Here is a 14,917-nt window from a genome sequence, read left to right as displayed (position 1 = left end):
ATTTCGAAAAATACGAATATATTTACTGTACCGCCGCTACTATAAATGCATAAAAGAAACGAGGGGCAATTGAAGCGCTGTTTTTATACCTAACCTCAATTAAGTAATGTATCCTTGTCTGAAATTACTTTATCCGGGTGTTCTTCGTTACGATGCGAATCGTCGAATGAAAAATAGTATATACCGACATAACGCAATAAAAATACCTATTGTGGTAACTATAGCAACCGTTTACTGTAGCTAGTAAACGATTCTCGTGGCTCGTGAGCTTGCAACATTGTTGCTTCGAGTCGTACCTTCCTCGAAAGAGAAATAACCTGAAAATTGATATGGAAATGAGTAAATTAAGATCGCCGATCGATTATAAAAATTTGGAGTTAGAACTTGTAGAGGCCCTTAAAGCTGACGAGTTGTACAGATTACAAAATGACGCGAAAATCAGAGCGGTGGAGCAGAATGTTCCTACGTACGAAGACTTTAGACAAATGGTGATGTTACGATGTGTTTATCTAAATCGCGTAACGATTTAAACTAAATAAAAATCACTTCCAGGTAAATGCCGCGCACCTAAAGCCTTTGCAACGTACGGACGTTCGATCCAAAGTAAAAGGATTTTGGAATCCTCTCGTTAATAAGAATAACTCGAATACGAAAAGAACACTCGTCGAGTTTAAAGACGAACGGTTCGACGAGAACAAAAGTAGCAACGTCTTGCCCAACACTTACGAAGAATTTATTCGAGTTTGGAAAACGATCAACGGATACGAAGCCAAATTTAATTATCTTAGAAACTTGAGGTAAGACGTACGCGAATCTTAACGCTAAACAAATCGTTTGATCTAATGTAAACATTCATGTGCTTGAATGATATTCCAGAGAAATTTTACGGGGGAAAATTTTTCGTACAGAAATTCCTTCTGTGTTATTCATCGAGCTAATAAACGTATGCCTGGATCGAACTGTTGCGCTTGCGGACGACATCGAGCCCGTCGTTGACATTCTAACTGTTTTCAGCGAGTGCAACAGATTTTGCTTGACGGTGTGTTTTATGGGAGAAAACGAAAGAGCGACGAGCACACGACTGTTCCACGATTTGCTTGCCAGAGCGGAATGTCGGGACGAACGTCTCAAGAACGCGATAAAGTCGTTGGGATTAACTTACGGAATCGTACTCGAATAGCGATATTGTTCTCGCGTTCGAAATAGAAAAACTATTAACAAACGATAACGAACAGGGATTCTCGGCGCTCGTGACAGCGAATTGTAAAAGGTTAAAAAAAGTATTTGAAAGAGTGCAACACTACCGACAGCACCGGGAGAATCACGTGATCGTGAAATGCTCAATATGGCCGCGCATACCGTAACACCAGTTCGAGGTACCGTGATTGTAGCCGATTAATGTCTAGTTCGCAGATCAACCGAAATTCCGAGTCACCACTTCTCTTTAATCGAAATGACACGAGGATTTAGTACCGAATTCTCTTCTTGTCGTTGTCCGAGACGTATCTCGCGATGCTTACACATACGTACGCGGAATGACCGAATGTTGTACGTGTGTGCATATATCCGTACGTTCTCACGCATTTGGTAAACAAACAGAAGAGTCGAATCGCTCGATATAGAATGTCAATCGGTAGTGCTTCTTGCTACACCGTCCGGCAAGAAATTAGAAATTAAATGCGGTACGTTAACTGTCATATATCGCGATTCCATCTAATTCGAAACGTTCTGATAAGGTATACACATGTAACGTATGCCTGGAACTATATGCGTACAGTACGTTTAGCTAGTGTATCGTTTGACATCACGTGACGCGAATAATATATCGTAATGAGCAAAACTAGAAATATCTAAAGCAATTGCATGTTCTGTCGTTCCGAGGAATATACATACGCGTCGTACAATTGTTTGACATCCCGTAAAAGACGGAAGTAGCGGTTGTGTATCCGTGGTAAAAAGGTAAACAGAAATTTTATCGAGTGACTCATCGAGAATATGCGGTTAGAAGAGATGCCATTGCGTTTGAGCTCGGACGAGCGGGATTTTGAAATGGACGAGGAAACCGACTATCTTCTTCAACCGTCCGAAGATAGTATACGACTTTTAACGTCGAGAAGACGACGAATCAACGATTGTTCCATATTCCTTAGGAATTTTCTTTGCGGGTGAGTTTTTTCCTCTGTGTTCGATTTTCCAACGAACAAATAAATGGGAAAAACAGGTAATATTCGATCGACGATTTCTATTAAATTACAATTGTAACCAACAAGAGAAATAATAAAATTTAGTCAGTGCAGAAAGTGTGACGTTTAAAGCGCAGAAATAAGTCTCTAAATAAAAGGAGCCGTGCTTCTGTTTGAATGTTGCCGCTATGTATGATTATTATGCTCGATCTTAAAAAATAATGTATCAAAATTTCCAGACGATTAGTTTTAGCAATATTTTTAGTAACACGCGTTTAACGGAGGTATTAATAATGTTACTTTGCACGATAAATGTTGAAACATAAACTACGTACGATATTTTCATTTCTACGATCTACCGATAATATTATTATGATTATTCTTGTAAACAATATATACAGTACAAACGCCTTAATAAATAATCTTGATTTGCATTGAATCGTTCAATTTAAGACTATTGTTTCCAACTATTATTTTTAAAAACTATTCTTTTTAAAACCGTTACTAAACGTTTATCTTTACGAATTTGAATATATTTCATAAAAGGTTCGAGAGAAACGCAAAAACATTTTACCTTAAATGGTGTAAATATGTACAGTGTGCATAATTCGATTCACTGTAGCAAGACGATGGATTCGTCTTATAAGCGCGTGCTTCGTGGATGTTGTATGATGTCACAACCGTCACAACAGAGTCGTGTTAAACGTCGAAAAATTTTTTCCGAGACAATTTTTCTTAGCGAGAGAATAAATAATATTGTTCTCTTATATGGTTTTTAACGACGAAATATCTAAATGGAGACGCAAAGCAATGTTATAAGGCTATCGAAAGAAGATATCCCGTTAATATCTAGGCCGCGAAATGACAACTCATGGACAAGGTGACGTACATTTTGCTGTGGCCAGAAAACTTCGATCTCCATATAGTTCTCGTTCTTTCGGAAGCGTTAATTAGTTATTATCGACTATTTTTACGGCGTTTAGCTCAATTTTGATCATGCTTTGCAACAAGTATCGTGAAATTTATATCCAGCTCTGCTCCGTGTTAAATAAGTATGTGTCTCGTATTGTAATCGTTATCTACGAATTTTCGATTTCTTTCGTTTTTCGTTCGAATAAATAGCTCGTAATTGCTTGAACGATAATGTTGTTAACGTTTTAAAACGATAATGATATATAATCAGTTAGTAGTTAATTACCCTCTTACCTTAGCTTTCTACATATTCTTTGTTTTGACTCATAGGTGTTGTACTTGGATGTGGAGAAGATGTTGCAGAAAACGCGAATTAAGAGCCAGAGTGATTCATATCGGTCAGCCGATGCATGAAAAGTTCCCCACTAATGTTATACGAAATCAAAAGTACAATGTTGTCACTTTTTTGCCCTTGGTGAGATTCAGTGCCAAGCATAGAAACATACTGTAACATAAAAGTAGAAAATTAATGTTATTTTCGTCGTGTTTTAGGTTCTCTTCCAACAATTTAAATTTTTCCTGAATTTATATTTTTTACTTATGGCAATATCTCAGTTCATACCGGACATACGAATAGGATACTTGTACACATATTGGGGACCATTATGTTTTGTGTTAACTGTTACAATTTGTCGAGAGGCCATCGATGACTTCAGACGGTACAAAAGAGACAAAGAAGTTAATGCCCAGAAATATTACAGACTGGTAAAAGGTTTCGATACGCCGGAATTGGTACCAAGCTCGAAGTTGAGAGTAGGTGATCTGGTAAGCGATCGAATAAAATAATAAAAAATGTTACGTTTAAATGCAGTATAAAACAAAAAACATTTTATTTCCCTGTTCTCAGGTAATAGTAGAAAAAGGTCAGAGAGTACCAGCTGATTTGGTTTTATTGCGTACGACGGAAAAATCCGGAGCGTGTTTTGTGAGAACCGATCAATTAGATGGGGAAACAGACTGGAAGTTACGGCTGGCTGTACCGGCTACCCAAAAATTAGAATCTAATTCTCAATTATTTGATATAAAAGCAAGTTTATACGTTGAGAAACCACAGAAAGATATACACAGCTTTATTGGTACATTCACGAGAGTGAGTCTTCAAATATATAATTTCTCTCCGAAAGTTATTTGCAATGAGAAATAAACATTTTTGCGATATATCTTACAGTATGATGGATACAGCAGCGAGGAAAGCTTAGGTGTAGACAACACGTTATGGGCAAATACGGCTGTAGCGTCAGGTTCCGCTCTTGGTATCGTTGTATATACAGGGCAGGAAACTAGATCTCTCATGAATCATTCTGCTCCGCGATCGAAAGTCGGCTTATTAGATCAAGAAATAAATCAGTTGACGAAGGTATTGTTCAATTACGATGGTGCCTTGGATATTGGTCGACGTTCGGGATCAAAACTGGCCGAAGTTGAAAGGAGAGAAACCTTCCAGGAAATTCCGTGTCTCTTTCTTTCAGAGAACGCGAGCATATCGACTATCTCACTGTAGTTTTATAAACATAAACACACTTGTCCGTTGAGACAAGCGGGAAGCCAGTTCCAAGAACTGGCGAGGATAGCAACCGGCTAATTTCCAAGGCATCGATGTACATATTAAAAAAGCTGTGTAATTTCGACTGTAATTTCTCCCATTATTTTGTTATATCAATAATTCTAAATTTTAACTTTATAGGTCTTGTTTTGCGCTGTGATCGGCCTTGCGTTGGTAATGATGTCTTTGAAAGGATTTAATGGACCGTGGTACCGTTATATGTTCCGTTTCGTTTTATTATTTTCGTACATAATTCCGATCAGTTTAAGAGTAAACTTGGATATGGGGAAAGCATTTTATGCATGGTGCATACAGAGAGATAAAGAAATTGCTGGTACAGTCGTGAGAACGACTACTATACCGGAAGAACTTGGCCGTATCTCGTATTTGTTAAGCGACAAAACCGGCACGTTAACTCAGAACAAAATGGTTTTCAAAAAACTACACTTGGGCATGATATCTTACGGTCAAGAAACATTTGACGAAGTTATGAACGTGCTGAAAACGTGCTACTCTGTCAATTCAAAAACTTCACCGGTGAAACCGGCGGCATCCTTACATAGTGGAAAAGTAAGAAGATCTGAAAGTACTAGAATATACGATGCCGTGCATGCTTTGGCGTTGTGTCACAATGTGACGCCGGTTTACGACGAAATAAATAAATCCTCCAACTTGGACACGGTTAGCGTGCAAACAGGGGAAACGGAAGATTCTGGTTCTATTCAAAGGTAATTTTCTTTTATACAGGGTGTTCGACCACCCCTGGGAAAAATTTTAATGGGAGATTCTGGAGGCCAAACTAAGACGAAAATCAAGAATATCAATTTGTTGATTGAGGCTTCGTTAAAAAGTTATTAACAAAATTAAATTCACAAATTTCAAATCATTCACGGAAAATTTATTTTCGGTTGCGGGGATCAATTGCAATCATTTTTGGTCATTACACATACCTCCGAAATCCTACTCAGTTTCGAGAAAAAAATTCCTTACCGAAAGTATAATTTCAGGCCAGAAATGTCACTCCAAAATTTCGTGGGTATCTTTAAAACGTCATAACTTGTGAACGGATTGAAGGATTTTAATGTTTCAAAAGGCAATTAACGCGTATTTTAGCGAAGAATATGTAGAAATTCTGACAATATTGAAAAAGTTGTTCCTTGACCCCGTAAAGTGAGAAAAACACCATAAAAATGGTACAATTTTCGAACGTTCATAACTCCTACAATAGTGAATATATTGCAATGAAACTTTTTTCTGAAGTAGAGCTCATGGGTATCTACAAAATAGTATTAGACAACTTTTCTGTAGTTCGTCAAATAGATTTACTAAAAAGGAAAAGCGAACTTTTAAGAAAAATCGACAGGGGGGTAGTGCGTAAATTCGGCGAAAAAAAAAAATTTCAAATCGTTTTGGAAAAATTATTTTTGGTTGCTGGAGCCAATTACAATCATTTTTGGTTAATAGACACACCCCCGAATTCCTACGCACTTCCGAGAAAAAAATTCGAGTAGGTGGAGAAAGTCGACAAAATTAAAAAATTTCAAATCGTTTTGGAAAAATTATTTTTGATTGCAGGAGCCAATTACAATCATTTTTGGTGAATATACATACTCTCGAATTCCTAACCATTTTCGAGAAAAAAATTCTTTACCGAAAATATACTGTGAACCGGAAATGTTTCTACAACTTTTTAACGAAGTCTCAATCAACAAATTAGTATTCTTGATTTTCGTCTTATTTTGGCCTCTAGAACCTCCGATTAAAATTTTTCTCAGGGATGGTCGAACACCCTGTATAGATAGAGTCATTTCAAGCATTTTATCGTAATTGTAAAACGTTTTCGATTCTTCAGTCAAACGGAAGCGGACCAGCATTATTATTTGCCAGAACAAAAACGCAATTATCAAGCTTCTAGCCCAGACGAAGTGGCATTGGTGAAATGGACGGAAGAAATGGGATTAGCTTTAGTAAAGCGCGATCTGAATATTATGCAGTTGAAAGCACCGAGTGGCAAAATTTTAAACTATGCAATTCTGCAAATATTTCCATTCACGTCGGAGACCAAAAGAATGGGAATAATAGTGAAAGAGGAATCTAGTTCTGAAATAGTATTTTATCTGAAAGGAGCGGATGTAGTTATGTCAGGAATAGTACAGTACAACGATTGGCTGGAAGAAGTCTGCGGTAACATGGCTCGAGAAGGTCTGAGAACGCTGGTTGTCGCAAAAAAGAATTTGACGGAAGAACAATATCTCGATTTTGAAGCAAGGTACGTGCCACGCGACGAAGCGATTGGAAACAATTTTTTTCACTTGGAAAATATTTTTCTTTCAGACATTATGCAGCGAGAATGAGCGTCAGTGATCGTGTTTCAAGAGTCGCCGCGGTTGTCGAAAGTTTAGAAAGGGAGATGGAATTACTGTGTGTGACCGGCGTTGAAGATAGACTGCAAGATAGAGTAAGACCAACATTGGAAGTGCTAAGGAACGCTGGGATTAAAGTAAGTGCATCGTAAGGAATTTGATCGTTTCCTGACGGGTCTAATTTTTTTTATCATCTTTAGATTTGGATGCTGACCGGTGATAAATTGGAAACTGCAACGTGTATAGCAAAATCTTCGCGTTTAGTTTCACGAACGCAGGGTCTTTACGTTTTCAAATCTGTGGTAACGCGCACGGATGCTCATTTGGAATTAAATACGTTTCGTAAAAAGCAAGACTGTGCCTTAGTTATCAGCGGGGATTCTCTGGAGGTGTGTTTGCAATGCTACGAACAAGAATTCTTGGAGCTAGCATGCGGTTCACCCGCTGTTGTTTGTTGTCGATGTTCTCCCACGCAAAAAGCCGAAGTTGTCAGTCTTATCCAAAGACACACAGGTAAAAAAACCGCGGCTGTCGGGGACGGTGGAAACGATGTATCCATGATACAGGCAGCGGATGCTGGTAAATATTATTCTCGTATTGTTTCTATCAGAATGTGTCCATCATGTTTTTTACTTGTCGAACAGGCTTATAGAGTAGCATTTGACAATTTATTGTTTTGTAGGCATAGGTCTTGAGGGTCTTGAAGGTAGACAGGCCTCTTTGGCCGCAGATTTTTCCATCTCCCAATTTAGCCATCTGGCTAATCTCTTATTGGTCCACGGACGAAGGAGTTACAAACGGTCTGCTGCTTTAAGTCAATTCGTTATTCATCGTGGTTTAATTATCTCGACCATGCAAGCTGTATTTTCTGCAGTCTTTTATTTATCGTCGGTATCCTTATATCAGGGATTTTTAATGGTGGGGTAAGTACAAAATTAGATATTCTTGAACCAGTTCCTCGAGCATGGTAAAAATAAAATTTATTATTATTTTTCAGATATGGAACGATATATACGATGTTTCCAGTATTTTCATTGGTGTTGGACAAAGACGTATCCGGGAAAATTGCGCTCACCTATCCAGAGCTATATAAAGAACTTAGTAAAGGTCGATCGTTATCTTACAAGACATTTTTCATGTGGATTTTAATAAGCATATATCAAGGTATATCAGACATTTTTGTTGACCGTATACGTTTCAGGAATATGTTAACTTTCCGTGTCGTGTATTTTCTAGGTGGAGTTATAATGTACGGCGCGCTTATAATGTTTGAAGACGAATTCATTCACATAGTAGCCATTAGTTTCACAGCGCTCGTTCTGACGGAATTAATTATGGTAGCTTTAACGATCAGAACATGGCACCACATTATGATACTTGCAGAGATTTTCTCCTTGGCTCTTTATTTGTTATCTCTAGTCGTTCTTAAAGACTACTTTGGTATGTTTCGTTTGTATCTTTTAAGAAATTAATATCTATATGTGGTTAAAAAAATTTGATTATCTTTTTTTGTTTGTCCAACACAGATGCCGAGTTCATCAAGACTACAGACTTCTTGTGGAAAGTATTGCTGATAACTTTAATTTCCTGCATGCCATTATATATCTTGAAATTCCTACGGAAAAGATTCTCGCCCCCAAGTTACACCAAATTATCCTAAGTTACGAATACAATAATTTCACTTTGCAAAAGTAGTTCATACGGTGAATTGAGACGGTCTGCTTTGCATCGAAATGGTACGAAAAAGTATTTGCAAAGTAATTATCTTTGATTCCCGATTCGTGTCCTTTGCTCAGTATGAAATAGATAAACGCTCATTTTGTAAATCTCCTCACTATTTTTCTAACTATGCTGCAAATAATCAATAAATACAAACTTTACAACTTTAACATTAAAGCGCAACTGTTAACGAAGTTTTCGAATTTCCTGTGCTATCGATATTATACTGAGCATTTCAACTGGACCAACCCGATGAATCGAAATCAAGCTTGTTTCTTTCGGATTTTTAACTAAAGATAAATTATTCCATTAATCAATTAACGTGTAAAATTAATTGTTCATCGATAACGTATAAAAGTTAATTATCCTCTATTTATTCAGTTTAGGTTAAAATGCATTAAAATTTCGATAACTGTATAGGGACTCTTGAAATTTAGCTGTTCGATCATGTTATGTTACTGTTTTATTTATAAAATTAGCGCGTTTTTTCCCTTCCATGAAATGTGTTCGCATAACATACAGCATTTAATTACAGTTTCGCATAATATTTACTGTTTATATTCAATCGTACCATTTACAGTATTTTTTTATATTAAGTTTATAAATCTTAGACGCTTAACTAACTGAAAGCATATATAATGCCTTACTTGACATTTTTTTTTTTTTCATGTATCCAATAAATATATGAGAACTTTTTAATATTTGTTTTACATTTGAGTATAAGAATTATTTCCAAGTATAATGTTATTCATTGCAGTTTATTTTTTTTTGTGAATACACAACACTAATAAAAGGAAACTGATTTTTATATTCGTGCGTAAATTATAAGCATGTAGAGCTAGTTGTAATTGTTATTAGTTATAATGTTGAAATGTACTGTACCATAGATGACATAGTTATTTCTAGATAAATATTATTTGACTTGATGACATATTTGTAATTAATTTATGCGCAAATAAAATAATATATTCATTTGTCTGACTAATTCTTTATATCGTTATTTTTCTAACCGCTCGAGGTAAAGAAGCTTGGTATTTAAATAATAATAGTATACAACCCGAAATTGTTATAAAAGTTATTTATTCCAATTTATCTAATCTCAACACGTAATTTTTCAGTGGCATACTTTTTTATTAAATTGTGAATATTGTTCACTTCTCGCTTCGATAACGTTCGGTTCATGTGTCTATATACTATAGTGTAACAATGCGAGTTTCTTTTAGTTACAGGATGAACGTACACATCCTTCAACAAAATTTGTTCTACCCGGTCACCGCCAACATTTCGTACTAAATCGTAAAAATCGTTCTTTGAGTAGCTACCATCCACGGGTAACCAAAAGCTTACATCGTTCGTACACTGAGGAAAAACACTAACAGGCTGTAAAGAAATCATTTAGTTATTTACTTATTTTACGAACAATCTTGATTACGTTTTTAAAATTGAGATTCAGAAATAGGTTCGTGAAACAGTAAAACCATATAATAACTACAATTTGAAGAAGCATATTAATGTATATTATTTATAATTATTAGTATAACTTCTTTTATAGATGAATTTACCAATGATGACTTCAGAATAAAGTTGAAACATACAGACAATATACACGAATATATTTGTTCAGATTATCACTGTTATTAATTCTTAATATATTCCATTACCTTGTACTCTATTGTTTTGTTAGGATCATTGAACTCAAATTGGCTCAAGAAGCCGGAGTCTTTGCTCCAAAATAACCTGATATCAGGAATATTATATAAACACATAGCTAGTCTTTCTAAGCCCAATCCAAACGCCCATCCAATGCGTTCTGTTACACCTGAATTTGTTAAAATTTCTTGACGCATAATACCGCATCCCAATATTTCTAACCACTGATTGTTATGGTAGACTTCCAATTCCCATGATGGATATGTAAAAGGAAAATATTGTCCTATCCATCTAGTTTGTATATCTAAAATTAAAAGTTATAATTTTGTATTCAATTGAAGTTGTACTTGTTTATTAGAATTTTTCTATTTTATCCAATTACTCGGTCCAAAAAGTATCCGTGCCAATCCTGTCAAAGTATTTTTCAATTCATGTTCCATTATCTTGACAGATTCCAAAGTGTGGCAAGCTTGCTTCTCATTGCTTTCCACACCTCTGTGTTCAAACAGCTTTAAATCGTCAGAATTGCTTGTACGTTCAAATACCTCTTCTACTGTGCATAGTCTGACACCATCTGCTTGATGAAAAACAGGATAATGCTTGTTGTCTATTTCGTCTCTCCGATAAACATCACCGATCACAAGGAAATTGTTCAATCCCATAGAAATTAGTTCCGCCTGATGTGCACTTGTATGCGCACGTAACAAAGTATCTTGATTTATATAATAACAGTCATTTTTCTGCCTACTCGGATGATTGCTTGGCACAAGAAGAGAGTCAAAATTTTGAGCAACCGTCACTATAGGGGATATATTGTCGTATACACTGAAGATTGGATTCCCAATGCGGTTACTAAATTGCATGTAAAAATAATTAACGATACGTTGACGTACATGGGACAAAGGATGGAACGGCGTGACATGCAAGTTACTTCCTAATTTAGAAATAACATTTGTACTGATGTTCGTCCATTCGTCCGTTGGATACTTATGGTCGAACAATGTTATTTCGTTCCTCGGTCGAGCTTCGGAAACTGTCGATAAAGCTTTACACAGCGGTGATCGTACGCTATTATGCTTCAAAAGTTTAACCACGTTATACCTATAAAATTAGATTTTAAATAACATCGTAAAAGCAATTAATTATACTGTTACGGTACAACGCAACAAATAACCTAACCATCTTAGTATCATCGCGACGCAATAATTTTACGTATCTCGGAATATCGAGTGCTGTATATTTAAATATAATTAGTAGAATGAGATATATTTTATAGACATGTCATATTTCGTAATTTGTAATCAAAATATAAAGATTGTGTAACGACTGCTTTGTCTGTAGGCAGATATTGCAGGAAGTCGTCACAGTGTAAATAACGCGTAACGATTTAAGGAGGATTTACAATGCTGATAGCATTTACAAGACGATGCTATTTAAATGTAAATTATTTGGAATCAAAGCATTAACAATTAAGATATAAAATTAGCACAGATTTCGAGATCAAAATTTGATGAGGGGTCTTCTTTAACCGTGTCAAATACGAACACACCCGGTAGAAAATCTACAGTCTGCATTCACATTTAGTTTCTAGTGTATTCGAAACGATGGCTGATAGTCGAAATGTGATATTGAATCTTTACCGAAGTCTTATTCGAGAAAGTAAGAAATGGAGTGCTTACAATTATCGGTAAGTTTAATCTATTAAACAATGCAAAATTAATACTTTTATTGACCATGACTTTCGTCCATTAAACTGAAAATAATCAAACTCTATGTGCATCGATTGTAACCACATTTAATCTATTTATTGTAGGATGTACGCTTTGCGGAAAATACGACACGAATTTCAAGAAAATAAAGCACTTCAAGACCGTGAAAGGATCAACGAGCAGTACGAAAAAGGGCAGGAAATGCTCGAAGTTATTAAGAGACAAGTGACCATTGGAAATTTCTATGCCACCAAGCCACTAATTATCGAAAATATAAAAAAGAAATCGAATTACAATTAAAAATGCACACGGCGTGAGTGATTAGTGAATGTCTGTAAAGAGAACTACAATTCATGCGAGATATGACAAAATTATAGTTAGGTATAAGGTTAAGATAGTTAGAACTAAAGATCTCCAAAGTTCCCTAATAATTTCAAAGATTCTGTACAACTTCATAACGCGGAATAAAACGGAATATTTGTTAATAATGAATAATATGTATAGTGTTTCTAGGCTATTATTTATAAGTAAATGTATATGTTGTATGTGTTGCTAAAATAAAAAGATAGTTAGAACTAAAGATCTCCAAAGTTCCCTAATAATTTCAAAGATTCTGTACAACTTCATAACGCGGAATAAAACGGAATATTTGTTAATAATGAATAATATGTATAGTGTTTCTAGGCTATTATTTATAAGTAAATGTATATGTTGTATGTGTTGCTGAAATAAAGTATGTAATATATTTGCCATATCTATGGACCTTCATTTTTAAAGTGTAATTATACATATTTAATAAATGATAACTCAAGTATTTTCATGTATTGATAAACTACTTTACCAAAGACATTTTGCAATTGCATTGTTTCGCGAATGAAAATCGAGACCTAGTTAATGGTGTAAGGAGCATTAGTAACTCCCTAGTTACTCCCGCGAGTGGCGCCGATGCCAACCATTGAGAGAGGCCGGGATGCTATAGGGAATTTGTCCCTAGGTACTCCCTGGGCCTCGAGAGACAAGAGAGAATCGGGAGTTCTTCCCCGAGCAAGCTAAGGGACAGTCCAATAAAGCACACGTCCGCAAAACCACGTGTAATCATTCTGAGCAACCCTGTGTCCATATATGTAGGCCAGCGCCTACACTAGACACGAAAGTGAAACTATCTTCAGTAATAAAAGAAAATGATTCTAGATCTGTGTTTGGTAGTACTGATAGATCAGCTGTTTCCAATTTTTCACGATGACAGATGGAGCGTATTACGATAACAGTTTATGTACTTGATGGTGCTCCGAAGCGACTACGATGAATAGTATAGCGTTTTGAATTTCTGAACAAATAAATTATATTAGTCAAAATGGCAACGAGAAATTTGACGGAACCGTTCATTTTAATGCGTAATAATGCATTACAAAGCAAACACATATACGCTGAACAGGTATGACGGGTATAACCTTTATCTAATGGAAATTATGCGATGTCAGTCTCATACGAGAGGATTTAAAACCTTCATGGTATAACACACTCTTTTCAGAATCTGTCCGATCGAATGTCGTTAGTGGCTTCGGAGACTGGCAGCTCTGATAATGTAGAATTGAGGAACATCAATTTGGAGAGTAATGCACCACCTGTTTGGATAGACTCCTTGGAAGAAACACAATATATTTTAAGTAGATTACGCGTGAAGATAGACAGCTTAATAGAGTTACAAGCTAAACAGTTAACTAGGCCGACATTAGATGATACATCAAAGGTTCGTCTACAACTTTAACGCGATACTAGTTCTCTTGAAAATTAAAGAACCATCTTATAGATAACATCAGAGATTCATATAATCGTTCTGATTTATTTCGATTACTTAATTGTTAGAGAGCAAATAGTTAAAAACATGTCTACAGGAAGAAAGACAAATGGAGCAACTGACGCGAGAAATAGGACGCGCGTTTTCTAGCGGTTATAGTCAAGTGCAGACTATTAAAACTGCGACAAGGCATACTAATAAACCTATAGAACGTCAGTTAGCTACGAGCGCGGTAATGGCTCTTTCGACCGCTTTGCAAGAGCTGGGTATTCGATATAGATCAGCTCAGAATCACTACTTAACACGTACGATTTATACAATTTCTACGAATTCGAAACGTTCCAAGCAAATATTTAGGAACAATTTTTTACGATTTCAGAGATAAAATCGAGGGAAGAGAGGAGCAATCAATTTTTTACCGAAGATCAATCGATATTTTTAAATAACGCCGCGACCGATACGTGGCTGATGGAATCCAATGAAACGAATTCGGAGAGTTGGCACAACAACGAGCAACGACAAGACTCTGTACTTTTGCAATTAGAAGACACGGAAGATAGAATGAAATTAGCCGTGGAAAGGGAAGAACAAATTGGCAACATAGTTCAAAGTATAGCGGATCTACGGTATATATTCAAAGTAAGAATCTGGAACACTACCATTGGTATTAGCGGAAACTTTCTACTTACGATTGTATTAAAAAATTTTAAATAAGAAACTTTATCTGAACAGGATTTAGCAAATATGGTGCAGGATCAGGGCACTATCTTGGATAGAATCGATTATAACGTTGAACAAACACAAGTACAAGTACAGGAAGGCTATAAACAATTGAAAAAGGCAGACTCTTACCAAAGAGCCAATAAAAAATTATATTGTATAGTCGTTCTTGCCGGGGCTATTATTCTAGTTAGTTTTCTTTTCATCGTATTCAAAACATAAGACGCAATATTAATACGAATCGGGTAAATACATCCTAA

The 14,917-nt window shown here is 35.9% G+C and overlaps 5 protein-coding genes across 6 annotated transcripts; 4 read left to right on the top strand and 1 right to left on the bottom strand.

Annotated features, from left to right (window-relative positions):
- The first annotated feature begins 329 nt into the window (after nucleotides 1–329).
- Nucleotides 330–1,187, top strand: LOC122402853 (coiled-coil domain-containing protein 103). The gene is made up of 3 exons (XM_043406039.1): nucleotides 330–488; nucleotides 553–797; nucleotides 877–1,187. The coding sequence occupies exons 1-3, from the start codon at nucleotides 330–332 to the stop codon at nucleotides 1,178–1,180; spliced, it is 708 nt and encodes a 235-aa protein (XP_043261974.1). The 3' UTR covers nucleotides 1,181–1,187.
- A 390-nt stretch (nucleotides 1,188–1,577) lies between these two features.
- On the top strand, nucleotides 1,578–9,409 carry LOC122403886 (probable phospholipid-transporting ATPase IIB). Of its 2 annotated transcripts, none has more exons than XM_043407717.1 (13): nucleotides 1,578–2,165; nucleotides 3,426–3,570; nucleotides 3,648–3,920; nucleotides 4,003–4,245; nucleotides 4,324–4,512; nucleotides 4,840–5,426; nucleotides 6,551–6,967; nucleotides 7,033–7,198; nucleotides 7,262–7,640; nucleotides 7,744–7,984; nucleotides 8,059–8,225; nucleotides 8,298–8,501; nucleotides 8,588–9,409. In XM_043407717.1, the coding sequence occupies exons 1-13, from the start codon at nucleotides 1,996–1,998 to the stop codon at nucleotides 8,719–8,721; spliced, it is 3,315 nt and encodes a 1,104-aa protein (XP_043263652.1). In that variant the 5' UTR covers nucleotides 1,578–1,995; the 3' UTR covers nucleotides 8,722–9,409. The 2 variants fall into 2 exon arrangements, with proteins under 2 accessions (XP_043263652.1, XP_043263723.1); XM_043407788.1 differs by lacking the exon at nucleotides 1,578–2,165 and adding an exon at nucleotides 2,856–3,063.
- Nucleotides 9,410–9,755: 346 nt separating this feature from the next.
- LOC122404013 (probable phenylalanine--tRNA ligase, mitochondrial) lies at nucleotides 9,756–11,779 on the bottom strand. The gene is made up of 4 exons (XM_043407883.1): nucleotides 11,610–11,779; nucleotides 10,813–11,531; nucleotides 10,442–10,734; nucleotides 9,756–10,160 (listed from the first exon to the last, which is right to left on the bottom strand). The coding sequence occupies exons 1-4, from the start codon at nucleotides 11,621–11,623 to the stop codon at nucleotides 9,870–9,872; spliced, it is 1,317 nt and encodes a 438-aa protein (XP_043263818.1). The 5' UTR covers nucleotides 11,624–11,779; the 3' UTR covers nucleotides 9,756–9,869.
- Nucleotides 11,780–11,895: 116 nt separating this feature from the next.
- On the top strand, nucleotides 11,896–12,694 carry LOC122404078 (LYR motif-containing protein 4). The gene is made up of 2 exons (XM_043407992.1): nucleotides 11,896–12,117; nucleotides 12,244–12,694. Exons 1-2 carry the CDS (start codon nucleotides 12,035–12,037, stop codon nucleotides 12,437–12,439), a joined length of 279 nt encoding a protein of 92 aa, XP_043263927.1. The 5' UTR covers nucleotides 11,896–12,034; the 3' UTR covers nucleotides 12,440–12,694.
- A 718-nt stretch (nucleotides 12,695–13,412) lies between these two features.
- LOC122394742 (syntaxin-16) lies at nucleotides 13,413–14,893 on the top strand. Its single transcript, XM_043391844.1, has 5 exons — nucleotides 13,413–13,574; nucleotides 13,671–13,889; nucleotides 14,035–14,242; nucleotides 14,317–14,576; nucleotides 14,670–14,893. Exons 1-5 carry the CDS (start codon nucleotides 13,494–13,496, stop codon nucleotides 14,877–14,879), a joined length of 978 nt encoding a protein of 325 aa, XP_043247779.1. The 5' UTR covers nucleotides 13,413–13,493; the 3' UTR covers nucleotides 14,880–14,893.
- Nucleotides 14,894–14,917: the final 24 nt, after the last annotated feature.

This window comes from Colletes gigas, unplaced genomic scaffold (genome assembly GCF_013123115.1).
Source record: "Colletes gigas isolate AHSC1104 unplaced genomic scaffold, ASM1312311v1 Colletes_gigas_Sc00001, whole genome shotgun sequence".
NCBI lineage: Eukaryota > Metazoa > Arthropoda > Insecta > Hymenoptera > Colletidae > Colletes > Colletes gigas.
Note: the sequence above shows the minus strand (reverse complement) of the source record. Positions and strands in the feature narration are given on the sequence as shown.

Coding starts and splice junctions, on each gene's coding strand:
- LOC122402853 (XM_043406039.1), top strand. CDS start 330: ATGGAAATGAGTAAATTAAGATCGCCGATCGATTATAAAAATTTGGAG. Junction 489..552: donor ACGAAGACTTTAGACAAATG/GTGATGTTACGA, acceptor AATCACTTCCAG/GTAAATGCCGCGCACCTAAA. Junction 798..876: donor AATTATCTTAGAAACTTGAG/GTAAGACGTACG, acceptor ATGATATTCCAG/AGAAATTTTACGGGGGAAAA.
- LOC122403886 (XM_043407717.1), top strand. CDS start 1,996: ATGCGGTTAGAAGAGATGCCATTGCGTTTGAGCTCGGACGAGCGGGAT. Junction 4,246..4,323: donor TTATTGGTACATTCACGAGA/GTGAGTCTTCAA, acceptor TATATCTTACAG/TATGATGGATACAGCAGCGA. Junction 5,427..6,550: donor GATTCTGGTTCTATTCAAAG/GTAATTTTCTTT, acceptor TCGATTCTTCAG/TCAAACGGAAGCGGACCAGC.
- LOC122404013 (XM_043407883.1), bottom strand. Junction 10,735..10,812: donor ACGGATACTTTTTGGACCGA/GTAATTGGATAA, acceptor TTTTAATTTTAG/ATATACAAACTAGATGGATA. Junction 10,161..10,441: donor ACAAAACAATAGAGTACAAG/GTAATGGAATAT, acceptor ATTTCTTTACAG/CCTGTTAGTGTTTTTCCTCA.
- LOC122404078 (XM_043407992.1), top strand. CDS start 12,035: ATGGCTGATAGTCGAAATGTGATATTGAATCTTTACCGAAGTCTTATT. Junction 12,118..12,243: donor TGGAGTGCTTACAATTATCG/GTAAGTTTAATC, acceptor TATTTATTGTAG/GATGTACGCTTTGCGGAAAA.
- LOC122394742 (XM_043391844.1), top strand. CDS start 13,494: ATGGCAACGAGAAATTTGACGGAACCGTTCATTTTAATGCGTAATAAT. Junction 13,575..13,670: donor AACACATATACGCTGAACAG/GTATGACGGGTA, acceptor CACTCTTTTCAG/AATCTGTCCGATCGAATGTC. Junction 14,243..14,316: donor TCAGAATCACTACTTAACAC/GTACGATTTATA, acceptor TTACGATTTCAG/AGATAAAATCGAGGGAAGAG.